At 42.5% G+C, this 23,958-nt stretch overlaps 2 protein-coding genes across 16 annotated transcripts in view; one reads left to right on the top strand and one right to left on the bottom strand.

Annotated features, from left to right (window-relative positions):
* LOC149351291 (NACHT and WD repeat domain-containing protein 2-like) overlaps positions 1 to 12,021 on the bottom strand; it is a 76,634-nt gene extending 64,613 nt beyond the window's left edge. For 2 of the 9 annotated variants that reach the window (XM_089580582.1, XM_089580590.1), the window contains exons 1-5: positions 11,866 to 12,021; positions 10,444 to 10,533; positions 7,878 to 7,990; positions 6,988 to 7,201; positions 2,526 to 2,894 (exon numbers count right to left, since the gene is read on the bottom strand). In XM_089580582.1, coding sequence (XP_089436708.1) covers positions 2,526 to 2,894; positions 6,988 to 7,201; positions 7,878 to 7,990; positions 10,444 to 10,533; positions 11,866 to 11,868 — 789 coding nt within the window. In that variant the 5' untranslated portion in view covers positions 11,869 to 12,021. Of the gene's footprint in view, positions 1 to 2,525; positions 2,895 to 6,987; positions 7,202 to 7,877; positions 7,991 to 8,432; positions 9,333 to 9,483; positions 9,748 to 10,443; positions 10,720 to 10,806; positions 10,896 to 11,861 lie in introns of those variants that run through there. The other 7 variants (XM_089580587.1, XM_089580588.1, XM_089580583.1 and 4 more) reach the window with 7 other exon arrangements.
* AP-1gamma (adaptor protein complex 1, gamma subunit) overlaps positions 11,632 to 23,958 on the top strand; it is a 104,510-nt gene continuing 92,183 nt past the window's right edge. For 2 of the 7 annotated variants that reach the window (XM_089580593.1, XM_089580592.1), the window contains exons 1-2: positions 11,809 to 12,147; positions 23,357 to 23,570. In XM_089580593.1, the coding sequence (XP_089436719.1) occupies positions 12,098 to 12,147; positions 23,357 to 23,570 (264 nt within the window). In that variant the 5' untranslated portion in view covers positions 11,809 to 12,097. Of the gene's footprint in view, positions 11,783 to 11,808; positions 12,148 to 21,545; positions 21,678 to 23,356; positions 23,571 to 23,958 lie in introns of those variants that run through there. The other 5 variants (XM_089580597.1, XM_089580596.1, XM_089580595.1 and 2 more) reach the window with 5 other exon arrangements.

Genomic DNA, 23,958 nt, shown 5'->3' with positions numbered 1-23,958 from the left:
AAAACAGCCATGCTTTTACTTTGCTTTCAATCTCACTAAGGCACTTATCTATGCAGCAATCGGCTTGCCTGATATAAACTTCACTGCACATCAGAGAAATGCTGCAAACCACAAGTTGTTTTGCAAGCCACATTCACCGACATGTTTCATGGTGCACACACCAATCTGCACAACCTTACACTTGCTTTTGCATCACAGCCCACAACTTGCTCAGCTTTCAAGAAACAGAAACACTACATGAATGCAAAAATATTTTGGCGTTGTCCTTTATCCCATGCGAGAAGCGATGAACACAAGAGGCCAAGGTGATCATTTATGACGGACCAAACACTTGCCTAGCAAGTATTCTATTTTGCGGGACTTCACCCATTTAGTCAAGTTTTCATGCGCTGATGCAACATGTATTGGGTAGACAGTTTCTTGCTGCTTTATGGTTTAACATAAAAAGTGTGTGCAAGATTTGGATAGGGCAGCAAGTATACAGGAGAAAGCAATTCCACATTCAATCCATGCAATTACATTTTTTATAGTTAACCAACACGCTGCTGTGACGATGTATAAGCCCTGTAGCATTCACAGACCTAAGAAAATGCATAACAAAGATGGAATCAGCATGGTAGTTCCAATTTTCATTTTAAAATATATTTGAGCTAATATAGTGCCCAGTATATGTCACTGACACTAAAGAGAAAATCAATGGCAACAAAAAGCTATCCTAAAATCACAGATTACCCTGTGGGAACACTGAGTTTTTTCTGAATGAAAAGGCAACTGCACTGAGAGAAAATTGCTTATGAAGTCCTCTGTTTTCTTCTCCATTTATGCGCCCCCTTGCCCTTTCCCAAATGTCTTTTATGATGTCAACCTCTGGCGAATTAGAAGAAATAGCAAATATCTCGGCCAATCACAATGACATTTGTTACAATATTTATCAACACATGGCACCACTATACACAAAGCTTCGTTTATGACCATTAATACTAATGGTGCTTTTACTGTTTGAAAAAACCATGAACGCCTGGCTTGTGCTTCTGAAGTTGTTGCACATGATGGCTTCCTGCAGGCTGACTGCAGGCTGATAGATAGCATGCCAAGCGAGTGATGCATTGCGTTCTCATATTTGAACAGAACTTTTCTGCCCTTCTTTCCCACTTCAGCTATACTTCTTAACAAAATAGTGTTGTGTGTGAAAGTGGTAACTCAATTATTTGCTTGATCAGGTGCAGTTACTATCAGAATTCTTGAGGGAAGTCGCAACAGTTTTTACGATTCATGTAATTTCCAAGCTCATTCCAGCTCTGTCCTCAGTGAAGATTATACACTTGCAACCTTCGGACACCAATCCCTCAGTCTAGCTGGACTTAGTATTCCCTTTTAGCGTGCTTTAAATGGAGTTCAGGAATTGGTGTAGTCTCGACAGTGTCCATACTGCCCAACCACCGAACTCGCTAACATACAGCCAAAAAATGCTTCAGAACACAGAAAGTAAGGAGCTAGGCAAAACCTAAAGTATGGTGCATGCTACTGTGATACAGCTGTACCAATGCATGAGCTGGCGGCAATCTGAAAGCATGCTGCACTAACATACACATACTGCTTCTGCAATTGCAGCAGTGACCTTAGGTTCCATCAGCTAAGACTAACACCATGGCTTGAAGCTGAGTTGTTTGAATAAAATATGCCTCTCTCTCTCTCTCTATCCTCATTTCTACAATATATTACACGTACGTGGCCTGTTTCACCTCACACTCTATTTAGTTCTTGTTCAACCTACCTAGCTCAACCAATAAAAAAAAAAAATGGCTGAGGCTTAGCTAAGGTTAAGCCTTGTCAGATGCGAAGCATATTGATGGCTAGGCTTGGTAATACATGGCTTTCCTTGGTTGAATACTTGGTCATTTTAATACAACCACTAGAAGCCTTCGTCGTGGGGGAAGACAACGCCATGGCTACAGCGGAACGCCGACTAACCCCGAGACGCGCGTTGGGTGAGTGCCTGGATTGCCACGGAAGCCGCGTCCGCCTGCCCGGTGGAGCGAGCGTTTCACCTACACAGAGTGTGAACGCGCGTTCGAAATGCGCGGGAATGCCGCTCGAGGACATTCCGGCGTCTGTGCAATGGCATCGTTCTCCCTCTCCCAGCACGTGACGGCGATCTGTCGTGACGTCATCGTGTCACGTGGTTGGTCGCGTACAGCTCCGAGCAACGGCGCGAGGTGGGGGACCTGTTTCTCATCTGTCATGACGTCATCATGTCACGTGGTGTGATGTCATCGTGTCACGTGGTTGGTCGCATACAGCTCCGAGCGACGGCGCGAGGTGGGGGACCTGTTTCTCATCTGTCATGACGTCATCGTGTCACGTGGTTGGACGCGTACAGCCACGGTGACGGCGTGGGGCGTAGCTCTAGCAATATGCTTCGCATAAAAGAAAACACAACTCCAACTGTGGCACATGGTTTTCGATTGTTATACTGCCTTCAATAGCACAGTGCAAGTATGAAACTGTAATATCTAGCTTCATACCAGTGTCAGAAAGTGGCCTTGTGAGCGTAGCCGGGCAATGGTCTGCAGGCAAAGGTGTGCAAAGATGACTCGGTCCATCGCCTCCACCTGGATGCCCCAGTGGAGGTCCACTATGCTGAGATCATAGCCCTTGTCGGCAGCATAGGCACGCACACTGGGGTAGACGTGTTGCTCCAGGTGTGTACGCTCAGCCTCCATGTCAGCCAGACCACAGCATACATAAAGGCTGATGAGACGACTGCCTGCTGCCAACAGGGATGCAGGCACAGCTCCCAGCCTACCCAAGAGCAGAGCCTGAACATCCTCTGGGAAGGCCTGAAGGCTTGGCAACCCATTGTCTGAAAAAGTTTCACTGCCTGGTGCTGGGCTCTGCATACATAGAAGCAAACAATATCTTGTGCAGCCTTGACTGTTAGAACCACTGAAGCCCTGACAGCAACTGCCCAAAGTATAGTATATGCATTCTCTGTGCCAATTATACTCAAATGCTGACAGTAGTTTGAATCATCACAGACAAGTGTGGTTTAGCAACTTCACTATTCAAGGTAGGTGAACTTATAAATACTCACAGATTTAAAAAAAAAAAAGGGGCTGCCTAAAAAAAAGGTGAAAAAAAGGTGAAGGGGCTGCCTAGGTGCACTGGTTTCATGCGACTTTTAAATGCCACTTCAACATTTTCAAAGAAGAAGAAGAATCTGCCCAAAATCATGGTTTAATGTGAACCCTTTTATTAATGCAGTTTTTCAAGTTAAATACCTCCTACTCTGAACATATCCCTTTCATGATTTAAGCTTTTCACTGCCGTAGACGAGTCGCACTAGCCATGAAAATTTGTAACAAGGTAGCAGACCATTTACATCCATTCGAGCTAGGCTCATCACTCTTCTTCCTACTGCAGTTTATGGCTTTACATGGTCACAGGTACCTTGGCTGTGGTTTTGCAGTTTTATTTTGTCAGCCACGATGTGCTACGTGGTAGTGGTAGCCTGCTGGCCTTGAATAAATGAAAATCAGTAATGTTAACATTTTCAACACCTTCCTCATCAGAAGAAAGCAGTGGAGACAAACGCTCAGGAACAACACCAATGCTGACGGGACCATTTCAAGCCCAGACTCGGACAGCAAAGACTGCTGGTGCAGCAGCACTTTTGGATGCTGCCTGTGGGTAGTCCTACATCAATGTGGCAAACCCCTCACTTGCAGTGCCATGTTTGCCATTTACTCGAATTGGGATCAGAAAAACATCAGCTGACATTGACAATTGTGCAGTATTTTAAATTTATTTAGTGGGGAGACACTGATGCAATTGCCAGCAAGCTGTTATTTCCTTAATTAATTTTCATAATTTATTTTCTTGCAATTTTTAACAACAAAGAAAGCTCCGAAGTCAGACAAAATACTACGGTTTAGCAAGGAAAAAAAAAACTGCCTACATGGTGGTAAAAAAGGTTCCAGTTTGATTATTTCACAACAGGAAAAGGGTTGAATACCTCTGCAGGTAATATCTGCAGGGAAATTTTACTGTGGCATGGCAGTAATAAAATTGCTGTACTGTCCTTTCTGAAGGTATCTGCTTTAGACTTGCATTTATAACACTGCTGTGTTTTCTCTTTTTCTCTCTTACCTATAGCAAAGAGAGAGAGAGAGAGAGAGAGAGAGAGAGAGAGAGTGTGTGTCATACTGAGTTTTGCCGCAGGTTTTGTTTTTGTACTGTGAATTCTATTCTGTACAGTAAAAGCATACAGTGGGCCAGTTGATTAAATTCTTCCTTTTTTCCTCCTCTCCCTTCCTTTTTTTCTGTTCCCAAGCTTCTTTCTATGGCAAGATGGCATTGTACCCTTCATGGTTGCAGTTTCTTCCCCTTTAGCTTCCTTCAATTTGCATCGTTTGTCAGCAAACCTAATTTAGTAGTAGTAGTAGTAGTAGTAGTAGTAGTAATGATGATGATGCTCACGACTGCTACACTTCCTGCATGAATGAATGCTTATTATTAAGTTTATTTTCTCTGACGAGACACACTATTATGTATTTAGCCAAACGAGAGCACTTTTTTGGTGAAATATTTTTTAAATTCAATACCATGACACCCGACAGCACACTGGAAGCTATTCAGAAAATCACTGTGATGAAGAGGGTCTTCATGAAGGCTTTTCAATAAACACCGAAAACATTAAATTTGTAAATTGTTTTTTTTAGGAAAGGAAATGACGCAGTATCTGTCTCACATATCTCGATGGACAACTGAACTGCGCCGTAAGGGAAGGGAGGAAGGTGGGAGTGAAAGAAGAAAGAGAGAAAGAGGTGCCGCAGTGGAGGTGCCCGGAATGATTTCGACCACCTGGGGATCTTTCACGTACACTGACATCACACAGCACACGGGCGCCTTTTGCGTTCCACCTCTATTGAAACGTGGCCGTCGCAGTTGGGTTCGAACCCAAGCCAAAAACATAAAATTTACAGATATTCACTCATAAAAAAACTAATCATAATCAAAGTGATCCAAAAATATTCAAATTTCAAATATTAATTCTGCAGTTTCCCTAACTGACTGATAATGATTCAAGAATATTATAAAAAATATTTCTAAATGTTTTCAGATACAATATATTATTTAGAGACATGATAACTTCTGACTACAGTGTAGTACACAGGCCACAGCATTCAAACAACATACCGGGTGTTTCAATTAACACTTCCAAAAATTCCAAAAATAGGGAGTTCGAAATAGAAAATCTTTTAGGGAAAAACTGCCAGCCATGACGGATATCAGTTACAATAATTAGGCAGTTAATTAAATGATATTCACTAATTAACTTTTTAATTACCGCAGTCTGGTGGTTAGTCCCAATAGGCAATTCAAAGTAATTGCCAAGACCATTTCAGTTTTTGAAATGAAGAAAGATGTTCTCTAAAGCTCTGCAGCAAGAGGAAATACCACACTTTTTTCCACACAAAACCAAAACTGAGTACATGAGGCGGGCACGAAGCTCGGTGCAGTGCAACAAACTGATATGGCACTAGCCATAATACTGTGCTAATTAAAAAATTACCTAGTGAATTTCATTTAATTAACTACCTAATTATGGTTATCTTTATATAACTGACATCCACTGCAGTTGATCAACTCTGTTTGGCAATTCTTGAGGATGGCTTATAAAAAAAACCTGCAGGGTAACAGAGCTTGGAGGTTGTGTTGAACCAAGTTGTTGGAACATGCAAGCTTCAGTTACAAAATACAGACTGTTCTGCAAATAAACGCGCGCCATAGAAAGCTTCTCTCAGCTAAACTGATGAACTGTTCGGGCCCAAGTTTCGTACAGAAATGGCATGTGGTCGGCAGAATTGTTTTATGCTACATTTGTTAGAGGTATTTGCCTGAATTGATAAAAAAAGTCTGATATTAGCGTCATCTACGGCAATGACGAGACAAAGCAAGCCGTTATCTCAGGGATTTTACCAGTGACGTCATCTGGTTTGTTGGCCATGGAGGTTTAGCAAAGAAGTGGGGAGGGGTTTGAAGACGTTTTTTCAACTGCTTTATCAATGACCACAAAAAACTTAGTTTGGCCAAAACTCCACTAAATTTGAAGTCTTTCGTGAAAAAGCGTCTTCAAACCTCCCTCAATATATCCCCCACTCCCCTCATTTGCCAAATCTCTATGGCCGACAAACGAGATGGCACCATCAGTGCAATTGCTGAGATAATGGCTTGTTTAGTTTCGTCGTCGCTGTGGACGATGCAAATATCCGACTTTTTTTGATCGATTCAGACAAGTACCCCAAACAAATGTAGCATAAAACATTTCTGCTGATCAAATACCCTTTCTCTGCAGAATTTGAGCTCAAACAATTTATCACTTTCGCTGAGAAAGGCATTCTGCAGTGTGCGTTTAATTGCAGAACATTCTAGAAAGCAAGCATGCCTACACCTTTGCACCTCGAAACCATATCCAAATTTCCTATTGCATTCAAAAATGGTTTCCAGGTATAAAGGTGTAGGCATGCTAACTTTCTAATTTATAACTCTGAAGCTAGCATGCGTCAACAGTTTGGTTCAACGCAACATCCAAGCTCTGTTACCCCACAGGTTCTTTCTATAAGCTATATTCAACAATTGCCAAATAAGGTTGATAGCAAGGACACATGACACACCACAAGTAGAATTGAAAACAAAGAAAAAAGTGCACACTTTTCAAGATATACTTCTGCCATTTCTTTGCTAACCCTGTTTCCCTCATGATACATTCAACACTAGAGGCAAATATTATACTTTTATTTTCTTTGTACTTCTAGATAAGCACACAATTAAAGGACACTCAAGTTACATTGGTCCTACAATCGCAACAAGCTGAAGCGTACATCTCGTAGTGTTTTCTTTTGTGGAGAAGACATGAACATGTATGAACAACTCATGTGGAGTTGTTCATATATGCAAGCAGAAATACACTGTATTCCTACTCACTGTGACTTGGGGTGCTGGTGATGCAAGGGAGCCGCTATTCTGCTGCACTTCAGTTAGTGAAGTGTCAACTGGAGCTAAAGGCGGTGCTGTACTTCCAGTAGTGGCAGTAATGGATGGCTCAGGTCGTGACGGTGGTGGTGTTGACTCCTTGCCATAGGGCAGGCTGTCTGTGGAGCGCACTGAGCTGCGTCGCCTGCCTTCGGGAGAACAGCTGCTGAAAATTGTTAATCAAGAGAAGTACTATTAAAATGAGCAGTGCAGGTCAGCACATGATTGGTTCTGGACAATGAAACCTCAAATAATGATGTAAAGCACAGAGATGGAAAGCATATGCTAGCTTCCGGATGGAACACAATCACGTGCCAATTAGTGATCCAGGAGTCGTAACTGTGAAGAGTTTTTGATAAACAGCAGTCATTCTAAATGATGTATGCACAGTAGTCATTCTAAATTACGTATGCACAGCAGCCCAGGTGAAAATGCCAACCACTGGTCTGTATATGAAAGTTACACCACATGTACACAGCAATAAGGTTATCAGCATTTCAGAGAAAAATAATAAGAGATGCAAGTTCAAAACATTGGAAAAAAGAAAGAAAATTCACGGAACGTGTATGGCACTGCACTCTGAACTCTCTGAACCTCTATTATCCTGTTTTTATGCTCTATCATACAAGTAAACACAAGAGACCAGATACCAATCATACCATATGTTGTTGTTATTCTTAAGTGTTCTGGAAATGGCACATACCCACTGTGAGTGTCTAGCCAAGACTCAGGCAGTGACATCCTAAGGCTCAAAAGGATTTTATAAAAATTAAATTGAAAATTGGAGAAGGACTTGAAGAATGCAACAATTGAACCAATACATCTTTCAAGCAACCACGCACCCCTTTTTCTTCTTCTTGGAACGTTCCTTGTCCTTTTTTTGCGCTGAAGAACAGCTGCTACCCATAACTCTTGCTCTGTCTTCACTTTCTTCAAAAGTTAAAGGCTGCCAGTTCTGCAAAAATAGAAATCTCTTGCTTGATAATGAATCATATAAACATTACAACACTGTCGAGACATACACCATGCAAGACCAGCAGCAAATGGCACAAAACGCGTATAGATCCATTCATCATTCTCAAGACACCATGGTCTATTTTGCAAGCAATAAACCCAGCAGTCATAGTTCAACAAAGAAGGGCCATGCTTATGAAGAATGTTATGTAGACAAACTTCTTACTAATGCTGAATATATATAGAATGAAAATTTCAGGATGACAGATTTGGCAGCATAGGTTTCTGCACTCCGGGAATAAAATAAAACAGTGGATCTAGACCCCCCCAAAAATGAAACTGGCTGAAATAAAAGCGCCTGATGCGACAGAAAAATCAGTTATGGTGTGTTTACTCTTGGTTGAAACAGCCGCACACACACAAAAAAAGAAAACAAACGCTACCATTTGATGCGCGACAAGCACGAATTATAACCGACCACAGGACTTAGCGAATCACCCTCATCCTAGCTGTGAATCACAGGTAGTGCTCACAGTTTCTACTGAAGGCTCAAATAGCTATGGAAAAAAAAAAGAAGATATAACGATTATTTTTATGTCTCTTATCTTCGACCTAACTGGCTCGCGTCCCGTGGCACCACTATAATCGGCTAGCCAGCGCACCGCATCTGAAAAAAAAAAAAAAAAAAATGATTTGCAAATCTGAATACGTTATTTGCTGTCTTTATATTTTGACGTCCTCGCACGTGACACGGTACCGTTATTGGCTGCAGCCGGCATTAATGGCAAACGATACTTCCACAAGCAACAAAACACTGCAAAAACATTGTACGCAATGGTTCCGGTTTCGGAAAATATTTGCGGCAAAGCCAACTTGCAAGAGCAAGAAAAGCCGGCAATCTCGGCAAACGCCTACGGATTTTTCGGTAACGATTACCTTCATAAATCGAGACAATAAAATAGAGCTGTTAAAGAAGGGATCTACTAATCAATATTGTTTACACGCCAATGCACTTTGTTTTGAAGAAACAAGAATTAGTCAAGCTGGTTGGCTATCTTCAGGAAAAGAAGCACAAGATCGCGTTAACACGGGACAGAGATATGAAGAAACTATACAGCGGTAGCTGTAGTTTGTCCAATTGTTTATGTCCCGTGTTTATGCGCTACTTAGCACTTATTCTTAGGACCTATCTCATACTTTATTATTATTATTTTTTTTTTTTTGCAGAGAAACCGCGCGAGCCAAAGGATACGTTCGCCTACGAAACATTTAGTCAGATATACGAGAGACATCATGCCATAAGGAAACAATATTAAAAAGGCTGCGTGATACAAGCATCCTGAAAGCTACAGCAACGGGCGTCGCTAGTATCAAGCGATTTAAAGTGCATATATATCGCTTGATACTGCGCCCGTTCATAAATCCTTTTCGCGGAGTGAGCATATGCAAAAAGGCGATTTTGTGCTGAACGTAGTTTAATGATAGCACACATACGCGGTAAAAGCGCGCGAGCAGCAGGCTGTTCATGCTCCCGAGCTTCGGGTACTCTCGCGGCCCTGAGCCGGCAGCACACCATCAGCGATATAATAGCGAAAGAGGCTGCCAATGGATGCGAATCCAAATTTACTGTCGCGGGACTAAGGAGCTGTCACTCAAGCATGTAAAGTATTGTAAACTTTTCTTATATCATTTATGCAAACGCAACGCGCACGTAGTACGTCAACAGCTTGCCCATACACACGCACACACAAAGGTACTATAACGCAGAAGATAGGCGTTTCCTTCATTTTTGTCAACAATGTCTTTGATTGGTGGTTAAACACCACGTGATTGTGCGGAAGCCGGTACGCATCCACTTAAAAGCAACCGCACGGATCGGCGCACGTATTTTTTTTAAGCGTTAAATTGAGCGCAGTAGAATGCGTTAATGTACACCAAATCCAAGAAAATGTAAACTGTTTAACGACGCGACCAAACAATGCAAGCGTCACTGGCTTCCCAGCTGGAGTAGATGACACCGACATAGTTAAATTAGCGATGTAATGATATACGCCACAATCAACAACTGCATGTTTGCTCATAGGATGCGGTCAATAAAGGCTCGCGACGCTGGTCTTCGCATGTATGTGTGCGTGTGTTTGTGCTTTCGCTTTGAGAGAAATCTGCCTAGGGAACAGATTTAATAGAAGTGACACCACAGTCGTATTTTAAGCTTGAAAAGGACACATAGCATACATTTACCACCGTATGCCGAAGGCATCCGGTTTCATGCGCGCCTAAAGTGGCCCTTTTCCAGAGGTCACGCACTCGTCAAGGTGCAGCTCGAAATGCTGAAAAATTCAACGCCGCGTCATTCGTGACATCGCATTGTCGAGTTCCACAAAATATTTGGAAGCTCCTAGGTCAAACACAAATGATTTCACAGTGAAAAGGGGCAGCGGCCTAGACACTCACACATTTCCAGGGGTCCCCGGCAAGATCAAATCGCTGCGGTTCGTCGCTTCCAAAATAGTTCCGCCAGCCACCGCTTGTAGAAGCCCCGGTCTGTGATGAAGTGGAGAGTCGAGATCACAGATTGCATGTCAAACGAAACGCGAAGGTCGACAGTGAAATGAAGGGAAACAAGGAAGGTTTCGGGGCGAGAAGGTCTCGTGAACACCAAACGCTCGCCATTTTGGCCAGGGCGACTGGATGGATACGGTCATGCGCAGTATTGATCATCCGCGGATGCTGCATGGCAGAGCAACGGGAACGAATCATATGATGCGGCTTCTGCTAAAATGAGCGCATATATATATATATATACTTGAAACGCACCGTGTTCTGGATGTATGACGGAAGACAAGTTTTCTCTGTGCATATGCAAATGAAAGAAATAAAGCGCTTGTGATATCCCAAGGGATGACCTGTAGTATAGGTAAAATCGAGTCCACAAATTCGCGCGGCAGCCTTCTCGTCTCAAATGAACAATTATGAACAACATATAAGAAATCAACTATTAATTGGCGCTGTCCAAATGAAAACGCCTCCACATGCACTACTAAAAATGACTGCTTTCAAGAAAACCGTTACTGCATGTCGTTGAATTAGAACAACAAACCGAAAAGCACAACTCAGCTTGTGTGAAGGCTAAGCTGAGGGGTTCGTTTCATTTTACGGAAGGAAAACAGGGGGACTTAGGAAAGGGGAGGGGGTGTAGTGAGATTCTGCTCTGAGTAGTAATATCAGGTGGGAGGGCCGCGGCTAGCTTCAGTATTCAGCAATAAGTTTGTTCTACTCTCGTGGGCTCCGTCGTTTCATTCGACATGTCCTGTATCCAATCGACCACAAACACGTATCTCAACCTACTGCTGCTACGTGTTCGTGATGAAGGCCCCGCAGTGCAGGGCCTACGCATGGGGCAGCGCCTTAGCTACTGCAGAAGTAGCGTAGCGGCGCTGCTCAGAGCTATCGTGCTCGTGCAACAGCGCTGCGTGCTACTGAACCAGCGAGTAGGTCCGGGCAATCCGGGAGTGGGTCGTGCCTATCTTTGTAGGTGCTTTTATACGTAATCGTGCAGCATGAGCGCATTTATCTTTAACTATAAATACAGGCAAGAGGCGCGAGCCACGCGTGCTCTAAGCTGCATTTTGTAACGCAAAAACTTTTTACATCTAAAGGGAAGAAAGAGCGAGCATTCTTATACCCAAGCGGAAACATGCCAAACTAATACACACGACCCCTTCCCGTTAAGAAACTTAAGGTGCTTCTCACTAGATGGCACAATGGATCTACAAGCGGCTCTCTTTTCGAGGTAACATACATAGCGTTAAAACCTTTTTTTTATCGACTTGTGTGAAAGTCACTCGACATAATTCTTTTCTTGACATTACCGACCATGCGCGGAGCCGAGTCCCGTCGTATTTCGCTGTGATCTTGTTGTCATTAGCCGCGCAAAATGGACTGCCGATCGCCGCTCGGACACTTGCACATTGGTCGGCGCCATGTTGCTACGGCACTACTGTACTCGTCTGCGCTGGTTCGGCTGAACTGTTGTTAGGCTTAACCGTGTAGTGCGCAGGCGTTTGCGACGCCGGCGACGCCTCCGTAGCTGTGAAAAAAAGATCGGATGATCACCAGTATCCAGTCTGAATTTGGCCACCACCGTAAGGTCCAAAGGTTGTCTTGCATTGCTTTGCTTATTTTTACTTGACTCCGTGTGTCTTGAATTGGACGTGGGCGGATACATCTGCAACGGAAACGATGTTTCCTTTTGATTTCGGAACTAACAGTACCACCTTGCCGGTGTCCTGCGCTATATATACCGGTCCGTAATTTGTGGTATCGAAGTAGAAAAAGAAGAAAAAAACGAAATAAGCTTTTTCTGGCTCTCGTGCCTTTCTTTTTCGGGTTCAGTAAGGGGTTTTAGCAAAGCTAGTTTGGCCGAAGTGTCTTCTCGCCGCGGAATTTGCTCTCGGATTTTAGAGTTTTGCGCATACTATCGCTTTGTAATTTTGGTAGGTGAACAATCGATCTTTACTTGTCGCTCGAGAGAACCACGCTACATTGTGCAGTTTCGTCGTCGAGGTGAGATAAGAACGACGGTGCGTATCGGTCACTGCCATAAAACCGCTACGTAGTGCGAGGCGAGTTCTTGGTTGTCAGTTTTGAAATGCTCACATTGGGTTCACCTTGAAATTCGGGCAGTTGGGAGCCCATTTGTAATGTTAAGTACTCTGTTCTTGACATGCTGTGTGATTAATAGTTCAGGTTACATGACACGTTTTCCCAGTGCGCGCCATGCTCATGTGGGCGCGCTTGCTGGCGTAATTCCGAGGCGTTTCTACATACAGGATGTAAGTGGGATACTTGTGTTGTTCCATTTGTACGACCCAGTTTTATATCAGCTTTTATAAAAAAAAAATTTCTGTTGAAGAAAGCAATCTGATATGGACAGCGCTGGAAATCGCGTCTGCCTTAATCTGCTTCCGAGAAAGCCATGTTCCGACCGTGTGTCTGCCTTTTACTGCACTAGCGCATTTAGCATGGCCTAGCCATTCGTACACTTGTTAAACGCTTTTGCCCAATTGCAAAACCGCCTCTATAATTAATGACTGCACTTACCGCGCTATGTGTTTACCATGTTTCATTTAAACTGATTGATTTACCGTAAAGGCTATAGTGAACTATAAGGGTACCGTTGCCTTGTAATTCAGACCTAGGATCTTATAGAATCATCTCTTCCCTTGTTTTTTTTTTTTTGTATTACGAGTGTTCTCGAGATGCAAGTGTTATTTTGAAGGGAGCAGAGATCATATGCCCACTTCAAGTATTGCTGTTATTTATTGAAAAACATGCTACAGTTTAGTATTAATTTCATTGTCTTACTTCAGCAAATGAGAGCTGACACAGTGAAACCTTGTGCTGTATAGGGAAACAAAGAGCCTTTTGTTGAATGGGTTTGTGATCTTGTATGGATGATATTGTGGTCGGTTATAGTACATGTCTGTCTTGCGTAGAGGGCTCAAGTGGTGTACTGCTGACAATAAAAAGTGAAATTAGGCTCCAGTCGATGAGTTTCAGGCAAAGTGATTGTGTCTGTCTGGCTCGTAGGCCTCTCTGGCTGTCGTCAATGAAGTTTAACTCATTAACATTCACAACAGTGCAGCTATGGGGCTACAGAAGAAAGCGACAGCTTTTTCAAACCTTCACAGTTTCAGGAAAATTCCTTCTGGTTCAGATCTCGAACCCAGGACCACTGCCTTTCTGAAGCACTCATTTTGCCAATTGAACTCAGTTCAGAATCAAGCTCAAAAGAAATGCCTCCTGATCTGACCTCTTGGAGACAGTGTGGCCTGGTTTCAAACCACGAGTTTTTATTGCTTCACCTGAGAAGATTTGAGAAAGTTGTTATGGTTTGCTTTGTAGTCACATGTCAGTTTTGACCCGGATCAGTTACCCTTGATTGAAATTTACTTCATGTTTTTTAATCTTGCTGGTGCAAGCAGATATAGCTTCGTTTGCTGCACTACGCTTCTCCTAAGCGCTCTACTCAGGGTTGGCGTGCACCATAGATTGTCATATGAACCTCTCAGTGGACCGTTTGCGTGCTTAAGTGAGCAATCTAAGCTAGACGTGATTAAGGCAACCTATCGGGCTAGTTGGTGTTCAATCATTTTTTTTTTTTTCACTAGTGTGTTGCACACGAGGACAGAGAATGGGAAAACACAACGTTACACAAGCGCTTATAAACATGCTGCCAGTGCTGTTACACCATTTATAGAACTGTATTTTCTGGTGTATAATTAGTGTTTCTAAAGGGGGGGGGGGGGGGGGGGGGATATTTTGTTGGTGTGGCTTATATAGGTCGAAAAATGATGCGCCATTAGTGCCATCTTCTGCCATTTTTTAGCAACTATGTTTGTCAAGAAAATTGATGTGTAAAAGAGAAGAAAAAAAGTTATTAGAGTGCTTTAGCGCTGCGTGATTCGGTACTGTGATCTGTTTCCATGGGGACACAGCTGTGTGCCTCCACATTGGCACGTGTGCGTTCCTTAGGGCCATTTGCGCATGCATGGATAGCTCCCACGGAAGCGATTCATGGTAGCGAAACATAGTTCACGGTATGCTAAAACTATTTTTGAGATGTTATCTCGCCACAACCGAACTGAATGCAGCGGCGGCAGCAGCACTAAGTGTACGCACCGCCACCGCATCCAGTCCAGTCATATTCTCAAAAGTGTAGATTTTGGTGCTGCTCATGTCGTGTGTTGTTCTTGCTCTATCTGACTCCAGCTGCGAGGCGAAGAAGCGACAATGCAAAATTCATGTTGCATGTCGGTGAATATGCACTGGAGAACTGGAACCAGGTAGCAGGGAGACATATCGACATGAGCGTAAAAAATTATCCTGGACTGGTGCAAATTCCTGCAAAAGTGCTTTGCTCAATGAAGCCAACAAAAATGGACATATTGTGGCGGATCGGTGCAAGGTGGAGATTAGTGGGATAGATGGGAAATTATGGTGGGTCCGTGTAGGAAATGGGTGCATAGGGGGTATGGGAGTGTATCTCTCTTGTAGGTGTATATACTCCGTTTCATACATAGCAGGCATCGCTGCCGAAGCTAGCGCGCCTGTTCGCGCAGGCTAAGTCTGCACGCAAAAAGTAGTTCGCCATGCAATCAAAGCGAACACAAGCATATTTCGTTGCGACAAATCTTATGTGCCGTGACTGGCACCTCCTGCACTTCGTTTATCTCTTGTCACACTTTCGTCCAGTGACTTTTCGAGATTTCGAGAAGCAAAAAGTACACCTGGTGGTATGATACGCGGTTGTGGGCCGAATCGCTCCTACTCAATTCGCGCCCAAAAAGTAGCTCGCACTCCATGAAAATTATGGCCAGAGAGCCTGAACACTGAGCGCCTGACAGCTTGGACTATGATTTTCAGTGCTACCACATAGTTTTATACCGCTCTTTATTTTCGTCGAAACACTGACCGGAGTTTCGAGAAGAACGAATGATACGTGGCGGAGTAATATGGTTTCCCGGACGCACTACTTCCGCAACCTCCCCAGTGTTGCCTGCTATGTATGAAATGGAGTATAGGTATTGTGGGGTATTTAGGTGCGTATGAATCTGTTTTGTAGTAATGGTTGGTAAAGGTGGCTGCACAAGTTTTTGTAACTCCGACACTCAACAAGCAGCTTCCATACAGCCATGTATGCATCTCAGTTTTGAAATGTGCATCCCTGAGTTATTGAGTGTGCACCCAAGCTTTGATTTCTAAATCTTTTAGCCACCTGTGAAGCCACTGTCACTCTTAATGTGAGTATATTGTAGTGTGTTTTGTTTCTGCTCCTCACAAAGCGTATGTTTTATTGTGCTCTGCATATGTGAGCTACAATTATTCTCCTGCCACTGTGTATGTATACTTTTCTCAGCCTCTCAATTCTTTGTTTTGATCATTTCATTTTCATTGCTTGGACTGTACATGATGTTGCACGTTGTGCAAAAGGAGGTATTTTAGCCTCCCGTCTAGCCTCCTGTCTGCTGGGTGCAGCAGCAGCAGTATTCTGTGCACGAGTGTACATGCAGTATTGACATGTTAGGATTAAGTGTGATAGTGGCTAAACATGGCATTTAAGCTTGAAAAATTTGTTTGAATGTTCTGCTGTAAAGACTTAGAGTTGTGCTAGAAGTGATTTCACTAAATTACGTGCCAAACAGGGTTGTGTTAAGTTTTGGTGAAGTGCTTTGTGCTGTATTCAGTATGTATTCAGTAAGCTGCCAACTGTACGGCTTGCATTTGCTTTATGTTTGGGCATGTTTATCAGAGTGGGTATTGTTTCTGACAAATTAGTTGTGAGCAACATTGAATTTGTGTTGTCTTGTGCACAGATGTTTTAGAATGCATTTAAGAGAGAGAAAGCAATTTAATGAAAGGAAATGTAGAATTCATTTACTTGCTTGTAGATCCTGTGGTGGTTCAGACATACTTGTTTGATTGCTCATGTCAGTGGTTATTGTGCACAGTTCCTTCTCCTTTTTTGTTACATTGATTTGTTCATTGTATACTTTTTTTGCCTGTGAGTGACATACACAAGTGAGTGATGGGATGTTTTCATTCAGTTGCAAGTGTAGCGCCCGTCCTGGCCTTGCCTGTTCTGTGTGCTGTCTCAGTGCTACATTCGTCTTTCAAACAGTATGTCCGACTAACTGGCCCCTCAGTATGCTTTGTTAAAGTGCCGTACAGCTAATTAAAACAAATAAATTCAACTTGTCATAAATGTAGAGCTCCAGCTTGCCATACATGCAAGCATGGCAGTCCACTGGCAGTAATTTACAGCACTCACACTGGAATGTATGATGCCACATGCTTTGGTCAGACTGTGGGTTGGAAAAAAAGCTTGTACATGATGTTACGGTGAAGGAACTGCGAAACATTGCTATAATGGAAGTTTTTGTAATACGATGTTTGTTCTAAAGGCATTATAATTTCCCCACTACTGTGTGGATGAAGATCATATAACCATCGCAAGATAGTTGCAATGAAGATGTTGGTATTTTTGGTTTGTCTTTTGTGATTTTTGAGTTGCTACTCAAAGATTGCAAATGTGTTCGATTTTTATGTTGTTTCATATGTTCTTTCGTTCAGCCTTAATATACTTCTTGCATCATAGAAGCTTTAGTTTACGTTTTGTGCATAATTTAGTTTTGCAGCCTTTCACGTAAGTGGAAAACGCTTATTTTTCACTTTTCTCTAGCGCACAGGCTTCACACAGTTTAATTTGATGTGGTTTATACTTTTTCTGCTCCTCAAGCAATTTTAAAATGGTTAAAAGCTGGTTGCAGAATGGTTGTGTTGACCTCCAATCAGTTTGCCTGCTTTTACCATTGCTTTCAATAGTCCAAGCAGTTAAAAAGCTAAAGATTTTATGGTACACTGGTTGTTAACTGGCTGTGGCTGCTCATTTTAGTGCAAGGTACCAGTAAGCTGTAGAACTGTTTGGCATAGTGCCAATTCTATCAGCATGAATGTGTAGACGTTTTGTGTTGGGCAGCTGTAGAAGTTGTTGGTTGTGAACAAGGAGTATGTTGGCTAAAGATTTTTTTTTGTCATTGTTGGTTTTCAGTGCCAAATGAACGGCCAAAAAAGGGGAGTAAATTACTCTTGAGACCACTTGCTTGTTAAATTTTTTTTTTTTCTTCAAATTATGAGAGGCTGTGTGTTGATTTTCTGTGATGCAACTCTGTAGTATGCGAGAAGCAGAGGCGCACCGTGACTACTCAGGAAGAACATTCATAGGCAGATTTGTGCATTCTTTCTTAATGATGCCAGTGTGCGAATGTCAGATAGAATAAGGGAAGTACTGAAATAAAGCTATGAGTCAAAAAAAAAAAAAATAGCAGCAGCAGCAGCTCACAGTTCAATCTCTCTGCAATAATAGGGGCATTGTGGAAGTAACTTATCCTTACTGCGCCCAGTACATTGAAAACTGGGAGCAGAAGTGAGTAAACTGAACCGGTGAAGCATGGTTCCAGCCATGGAATCTGAGACAGGGTAGGTTTGCATGGAAGCCAGTGAGCACATGTACGTCATCTTGGATTCGTGCTGCAGGTGCAGCATTGTCGAGCAACATGCAAAGTTACCTCGGAATGTGCTCTGCTGGTATGCTTGCTTTTGCTCCCGGGTGTGCATGCTTTTTCATATAATTGTAGAAAATAACTGCCTGACTTTTGGTTTCATTAAAAAATTGGTGTGTGTGCTCAGCCTTTATTGTGATGAACTGCTCGATTTTGCATACAGTTATGCATTCTGTGTAGCATGTTGTAACAAGTTGGGAAGTTGTGTAGATTTCCAGGTAGCTGGTTATGTTGGTGATGTTCCTCATGATAATTACTGTCCTGTGATATATGATGTCGGCGCATATTAAAGAACCCCAGCTGGTCAAAAATAATCTGGAGCCTTCCATTGCAGCGTTTCTCATTGCCTATGTGCAGAATCAGAATCAGAAAGTTAAACCCACATACTGTCATGTTTGTTTAATATTTTTCTTGTTTTCAATAGCTTTTGCCTGCTTTTATTAGTACATGCACTTGAAGTATAGCCATACCCGCCTTAGACCTGTTGCACCAGTGAAAGTATTGTAACTGCGGAAACCTTCCAGTGTCACAGTCCTCATCCAAGTGCACAACTGTTTTAGAAAAGTGTGGCTTAGTAAGGAGTAGTACCTGATTCAGTTTTCTCTACTTGTCTCTAAGCCCTGGCTTTCAGTGGGTACTGGTTGATCACATCTAGAAGTGAACCCTTGTGTGGAGTTAATGAGAGAGGCAAGGGTCCAATTGCCAACACCTTTCTGTTGTGGCATTTAGGCTAGCTGCTAGTTTCCAATTGGTATCTGTGCTTTGCTGCTTGTTGTTGCAAAATATGTTTTATGCTTTTTTGAAAGGCAGTTTCCAGGTTGAAATCTGATTTAACCAATTGGTGAAACTTTCTTGGGATGCAGAAATCAGGAGACAATAGGTTTTATCCAAAAACAAAGGGAGGGCCCTATATGTGTTAGATGGGGAAATATTTGATTCTGTGGTAAAATCGTGCACTGATGTAAGAAGTGAAAAGCATGCGGGTACTTTCCATAGCTTAAACGAATGACATGTGAATGCTTCTTGCTGACCAGTGTGGACATTCCCATTGTCACCCCTGTCATTAAAGGACTATAGACACCTCATTTTAGTTGCATTTTTTTTTCTCTGTAATGATGCATAAGACATTAAAATACATGGTTCACCACGTGGTATGAGTCTATGACCTCTAAATAATTTAGAATTGAATTTCTTCCCTCATGCTGTTTTGTTTTCGGTTTCATCAACCGAACGATGCGTGTGACGTGAGAAGTGTTTAGGTCATGTTAATCATGAAAAAAAAAAAAAATGCAACCACTGATATGTCATTTGTTTCATTTCCTGCTCTTTAAGTGGGCTGGCTTATTAAGTGTTGTAGTAAACTAAAACTACATATCAGCTATTATATTGCAGTGCTTTTCGTGCCTGACGTGATTGAAACACCTCTTACACCTCACAGCCATTGTTTGGTTGATGAAACGGTTACAGCATCGAGAAGAAATTGAAAATAGGTTGTTTAGCGGCAGTAGGGAACTACCACAGGATGATCCATGTATACTGACTCCTAACATATCATTTGAAAGAAAAAAAACATGCAAGCATAAATTTGGTGTGTATGCTCCTGTAAAGGTACGAACAAGCGAGTTTTATTGTTCCGAATTTTTTTTCTGCAGCTGAAAGCTTAGTGTCCAAGATGCCCGATTCCACAGTGCATTTGTTAGAAACATCATAGAAAATTTTTGCAGAGTATTACTTGGTCAGTGGACGACCTTGTTTTTATGTATACTGATGCTAAAAACCATAATTAGCGAGTGCAATACTAATTGCGTGCTGGCAAAAGTAAGGAACCAAATCTTTTATGGCCCCAGTCATCGAACGGTAATTATAGTTTTAGTGTAATATAGAGTCTTTGCATTTCCACATGCATAGATGTTATGGCATGGTGACATGAGTCTTGTTGGCAGCACTTTTAGTGGGCCATAGTTACTTCCGCAGCAGAGAAATGCAGGACGTTGCGGCACCATCTAATAGCAACAACTGAAAGCAGTTCATTGGTGATGCGAAGGAAGCATTGTTATGCATTCAGAAATGGATTGAAGAGAGCATAAACCATAATAAAATATTGCAAAGCTCTCTAGAAAGAAAACAAACATGCACTTTTGATGGTGTATGAGTAGGGACATTCTTTTTTATGATTATTATTTTTTTCCGTAATTTGGGGGGCAAAAATTCACTTTTTTTCTGGCTCAAATTTTGGTACAAATAATGTCATGGTAACAAAATTTGAGCTAAAAATAATAACAAAAGTTAAATTTTTGCCCCCCCCCCCCCCTCCCCCCTAATTCCGGGAAAAAAACGAAGGGTCCTGTGTGTAAGTTTTATTTCATTTAATGGTGTGCACTGATAGTACTAAGTTTTCACTGCAGAATGTAACTTCAGCCTGTTTTATGCAATTTTCAATACCAAATTAAAATGGAAATCCTTGTTTGATGGCACATTTTGGTCGATGCCTTTGATAATGGGAAACATGCGAATGTTTGGTAAGAACCTTGAAGAGACTGCTGGATTGGAAAGTCTCTTTCGGGTTTTTTTTTTCTCATCTTGCAAGTAGGGAGTGTGCAGTCGTGCCACTTGTGACCTCGTACAACTACTGGAGAAATTGGAAAAGTGCTGTTGGCTGTAGACAAACTTTATTTGCTTTTTATTCCTCTTGCAAAGTGCAACTTCCTTGCATTCCACAATATTTCATTCCTGGAAACCTATTTAAGCTTTCGTAGCTTTTTATGGTATGGTATACGAGGTTTAACATCCTAGAGCGACATGCAGGCTATGAATGAAGCCATAGAGGGCTCCGGAGTAATTTAGACCACCTTGGGTTCTTTAACATGCACTGGCATCGCACAATACACGGCCGTCTTGTATTTTGCCTTCGGGCCGGGATTGAATCCATCATAAGTTAATAGTGAAAACTTTAGCAGTTCGGGTTTGGCCAATGACAAGTTAGAAAAAACCGGGACTTCTGCTTATGAACTAAGGAGTGGCAAAAGCTGAAGCTGTGCAGTTGGGTATTTAGGGACTGAAATGCATTTTTACCGCTGCGAGGTTTAGCAGATATGATGTCCCCAGCTTTTGTGTGCACAATTTTTTGTCATTTGTGACAAGACTGAGTAAGCTCTGCCTAGTTCCACCACACCATCAGTACAGTGAATGGTACCTAGTGATACATTTAGCTAGGGTAAAGTAAAACCACTGCCAATATAATGACTCTTCATGTTGGCGTGATAACCAAAATCGTCTAAACTAGTTTGAAGTCTTCATGTTGGCGTGATAACCAAAATCGTCTAAACTAGTTTGAAGTTTGCTAAATGGGTGTCATGAGTTAGCTAAAATGGCGATCTTTTACACCTGTTTTTCATTGAATATTCAATGTTGCCTCCATACTATTGCCACCAGTGACCCGTGCCTCTGCACTCTTCTATGCATCGACCATGTACCTCAAGACTGCAAGCTCCAAGCCAGCCTTTGCTGAATTCCGACAGATGATCAGTGGTCATTGGCACTCATCTCATCTTGCGCATTGCCAAGGCTTGTTTTACTGCTTTTATGGCCTTCCCACTTGTGTCTATTTACCACTTCGGTCAATTTTATTTCCTTTTACTGCATGTGCAAAGCGTCACTGAGATTGAGCCGAGCTCAAAGAGTGGTCACTATAATAGAAGCTTAAAACTAGTGCAGTGCTGCCAGTGTTCAGTCTTGTGCAAGTTAGGCTGTAGTTGATTACCTGAATAATTAGTTAAGTAATAGCATATTCATAGGTAGTGCGGAAAAAAAAATTGAATGGCAATTAGACAACTGGTAATGTGGAAAGTCAGTGCTAGCTGGCGTGCAGTATGATAATGCAAGTAAGATGCAACCTCTGTGGGATACCCATGCGGGCTCCCCATGGGGTCTGTTCATGCTAACAAGTGGATATTTATTGTATAATTGCAGCATCATTAGTAAAACAAGAAACAGAAGAGGACCTGCCACTAGTCCATGCGAAACTGGTGTTAGGGTTGATTTTTTTTTTAAATATTTTTAATAAGAAACGGGTGGACTGCATATGGCAGACTCTCTCAGATCATGAATGGCAGTTGGCCAATATCCCTCAAGAGAAAAGTATACAACTGCTGTATCTTACCGGTAATCACCTATGGGGCAGAAACGTGGAGGCTAACAAAGAGGGTTCAGCTTAAGTTAAGGACAACGCAGCAAGTTATGGAAAGGAAAATGATAGGTGTAATGTTAAGAGATCAGAAGCGGGCAGAGTGGGTGAGGGAACAAACTCGGGTTAATGACATCCTAGTCGAAATCAAGAGGAAGAAATGGGCTTGGGCAGGGCATGTAATGCGAAGGCAAGATAACCGCTGGTACTTGAGGGTAACGGAGCGGATTCCAAGAGAAGGCAAGCATAGTAGGGAGCGCCAGAGAGTTAGGTTGGCGAATGAGATTAAGAAGTTTGCGAGGATACGGTGACTGCAGCTGGCGAAGGACAGGGTTAATTAGAGAGACATGGGAGAGGCCTTTACCCTGCAGGGGGCATAGTCGGGCTGATGATGATGATGAAATAGCTTTGACAAGTTCCAAAGAATTTCTGCTTGGGCCATACCATGATAGTTTTTCTTCTTGAAAATAGAAAACCACCACTTTTTTTTTTTATCCCACTGCAGCTATACTCTTCATGTGATGGAGGCAAGAGTAGTGAAACAATGCCATGAAGGAGTTGAGTAGTCATGGCCAATTGTGGCCACGCTGCTATATTGGAAGAATGTGGTACTGCATTTGGACAGCAAAATTGGTTCAATGCTTGTGCTTATGCATGCTGCTGCAAGTGCTGTCACTCAAGGCAGTGGTAAGAGTTGTGTAATGGGCAACAGCACCAGCTGTGGCTGTGGTAAGCACACAGTGCTCTTGCATGTGGAAATCGTGGGAAAGGGGAGGAGAGAATTTGAGTCAACGGAAATAGCTAAGAATGAGGACTGTGCATTTAATCTCTGATCCTGTTGTATGTTTTCTGGGTGACAGCGGAGGTGCACATTCTGTAAGGCTTTTTTTTTTTTGTAAATGACAAGGGGGTGGTTCAGGGCCCTAAGAGCTCTCCGTGCAGTTTTTATGTTTAAAGTTTTTGAAATTGATGAATGGTGATGCCTGCACTGTTGTTCAGTATCCAAAAGTATATTTGCTGAACAGTGGTATCAGCATAGTGATGGTGCCAACTTTTGCAGGTTGACAACAGGGATGCCGACGCCTATGCGTCTGCGAGACCTGATTCGTCAGATTCGAGCGGCCCGGACAGCAGCAGACGAGCGAGCAGTTGTGCAGAAAGAGTGTGCCTATATCCGATCAACATTCCGGGAAGAAGACAATACTTGGCGGTGTCGCAATGTGGCTAAACTTCTCTACATTCACATGCTTGGTTATCCTGCCCATTTTGGCCAGGTATGATTTTTATCAGCCTGCCACAGTGGTTCATTGGCTACAGCATTCTGTTTCTGAGCACGGGTTTGCTACAGCAGCTGCATGTCGATGAAGGTGACACCCAGAAATACTCATGTACTGCCATTTTTGAACAGCAGGCATTTTTACTTTGTTCCAGGAAGTTGGCAGTTTATAGCTGGTAGTTTTAGGGTCAAGGTAAAATTCTTCTCCAGGGAAAATGAGGTTTACCTTATAGAATACAATGTTTTTTTTAGTTGTGTGACTCTTGTGGTTGAACTTCTCTAGTCTGCACTTGAAAAAGTTGGCTAGGGAAACATCAATGCAGGTGTGCACATTTAAAGGGTGTTTAAAGGGTAAAGGGTGTAAAGTGCACATTTAAAGGGTGCAC

The sequence above is a fragment of the Amblyomma mixtum genome, chromosome 3 (genome assembly GCF_055824585.1).
Source record: "Amblyomma mixtum isolate Tamu chromosome 3, ASM5582458v1, whole genome shotgun sequence".
In the NCBI taxonomy this organism is placed as follows: domain Eukaryota; kingdom Metazoa; phylum Arthropoda; class Arachnida; order Ixodida; family Ixodidae; genus Amblyomma; species Amblyomma mixtum.
The sequence above is the reverse complement of the archived record's forward strand: the minus strand, read 5'-3'. Positions and strand labels throughout refer to the sequence as shown.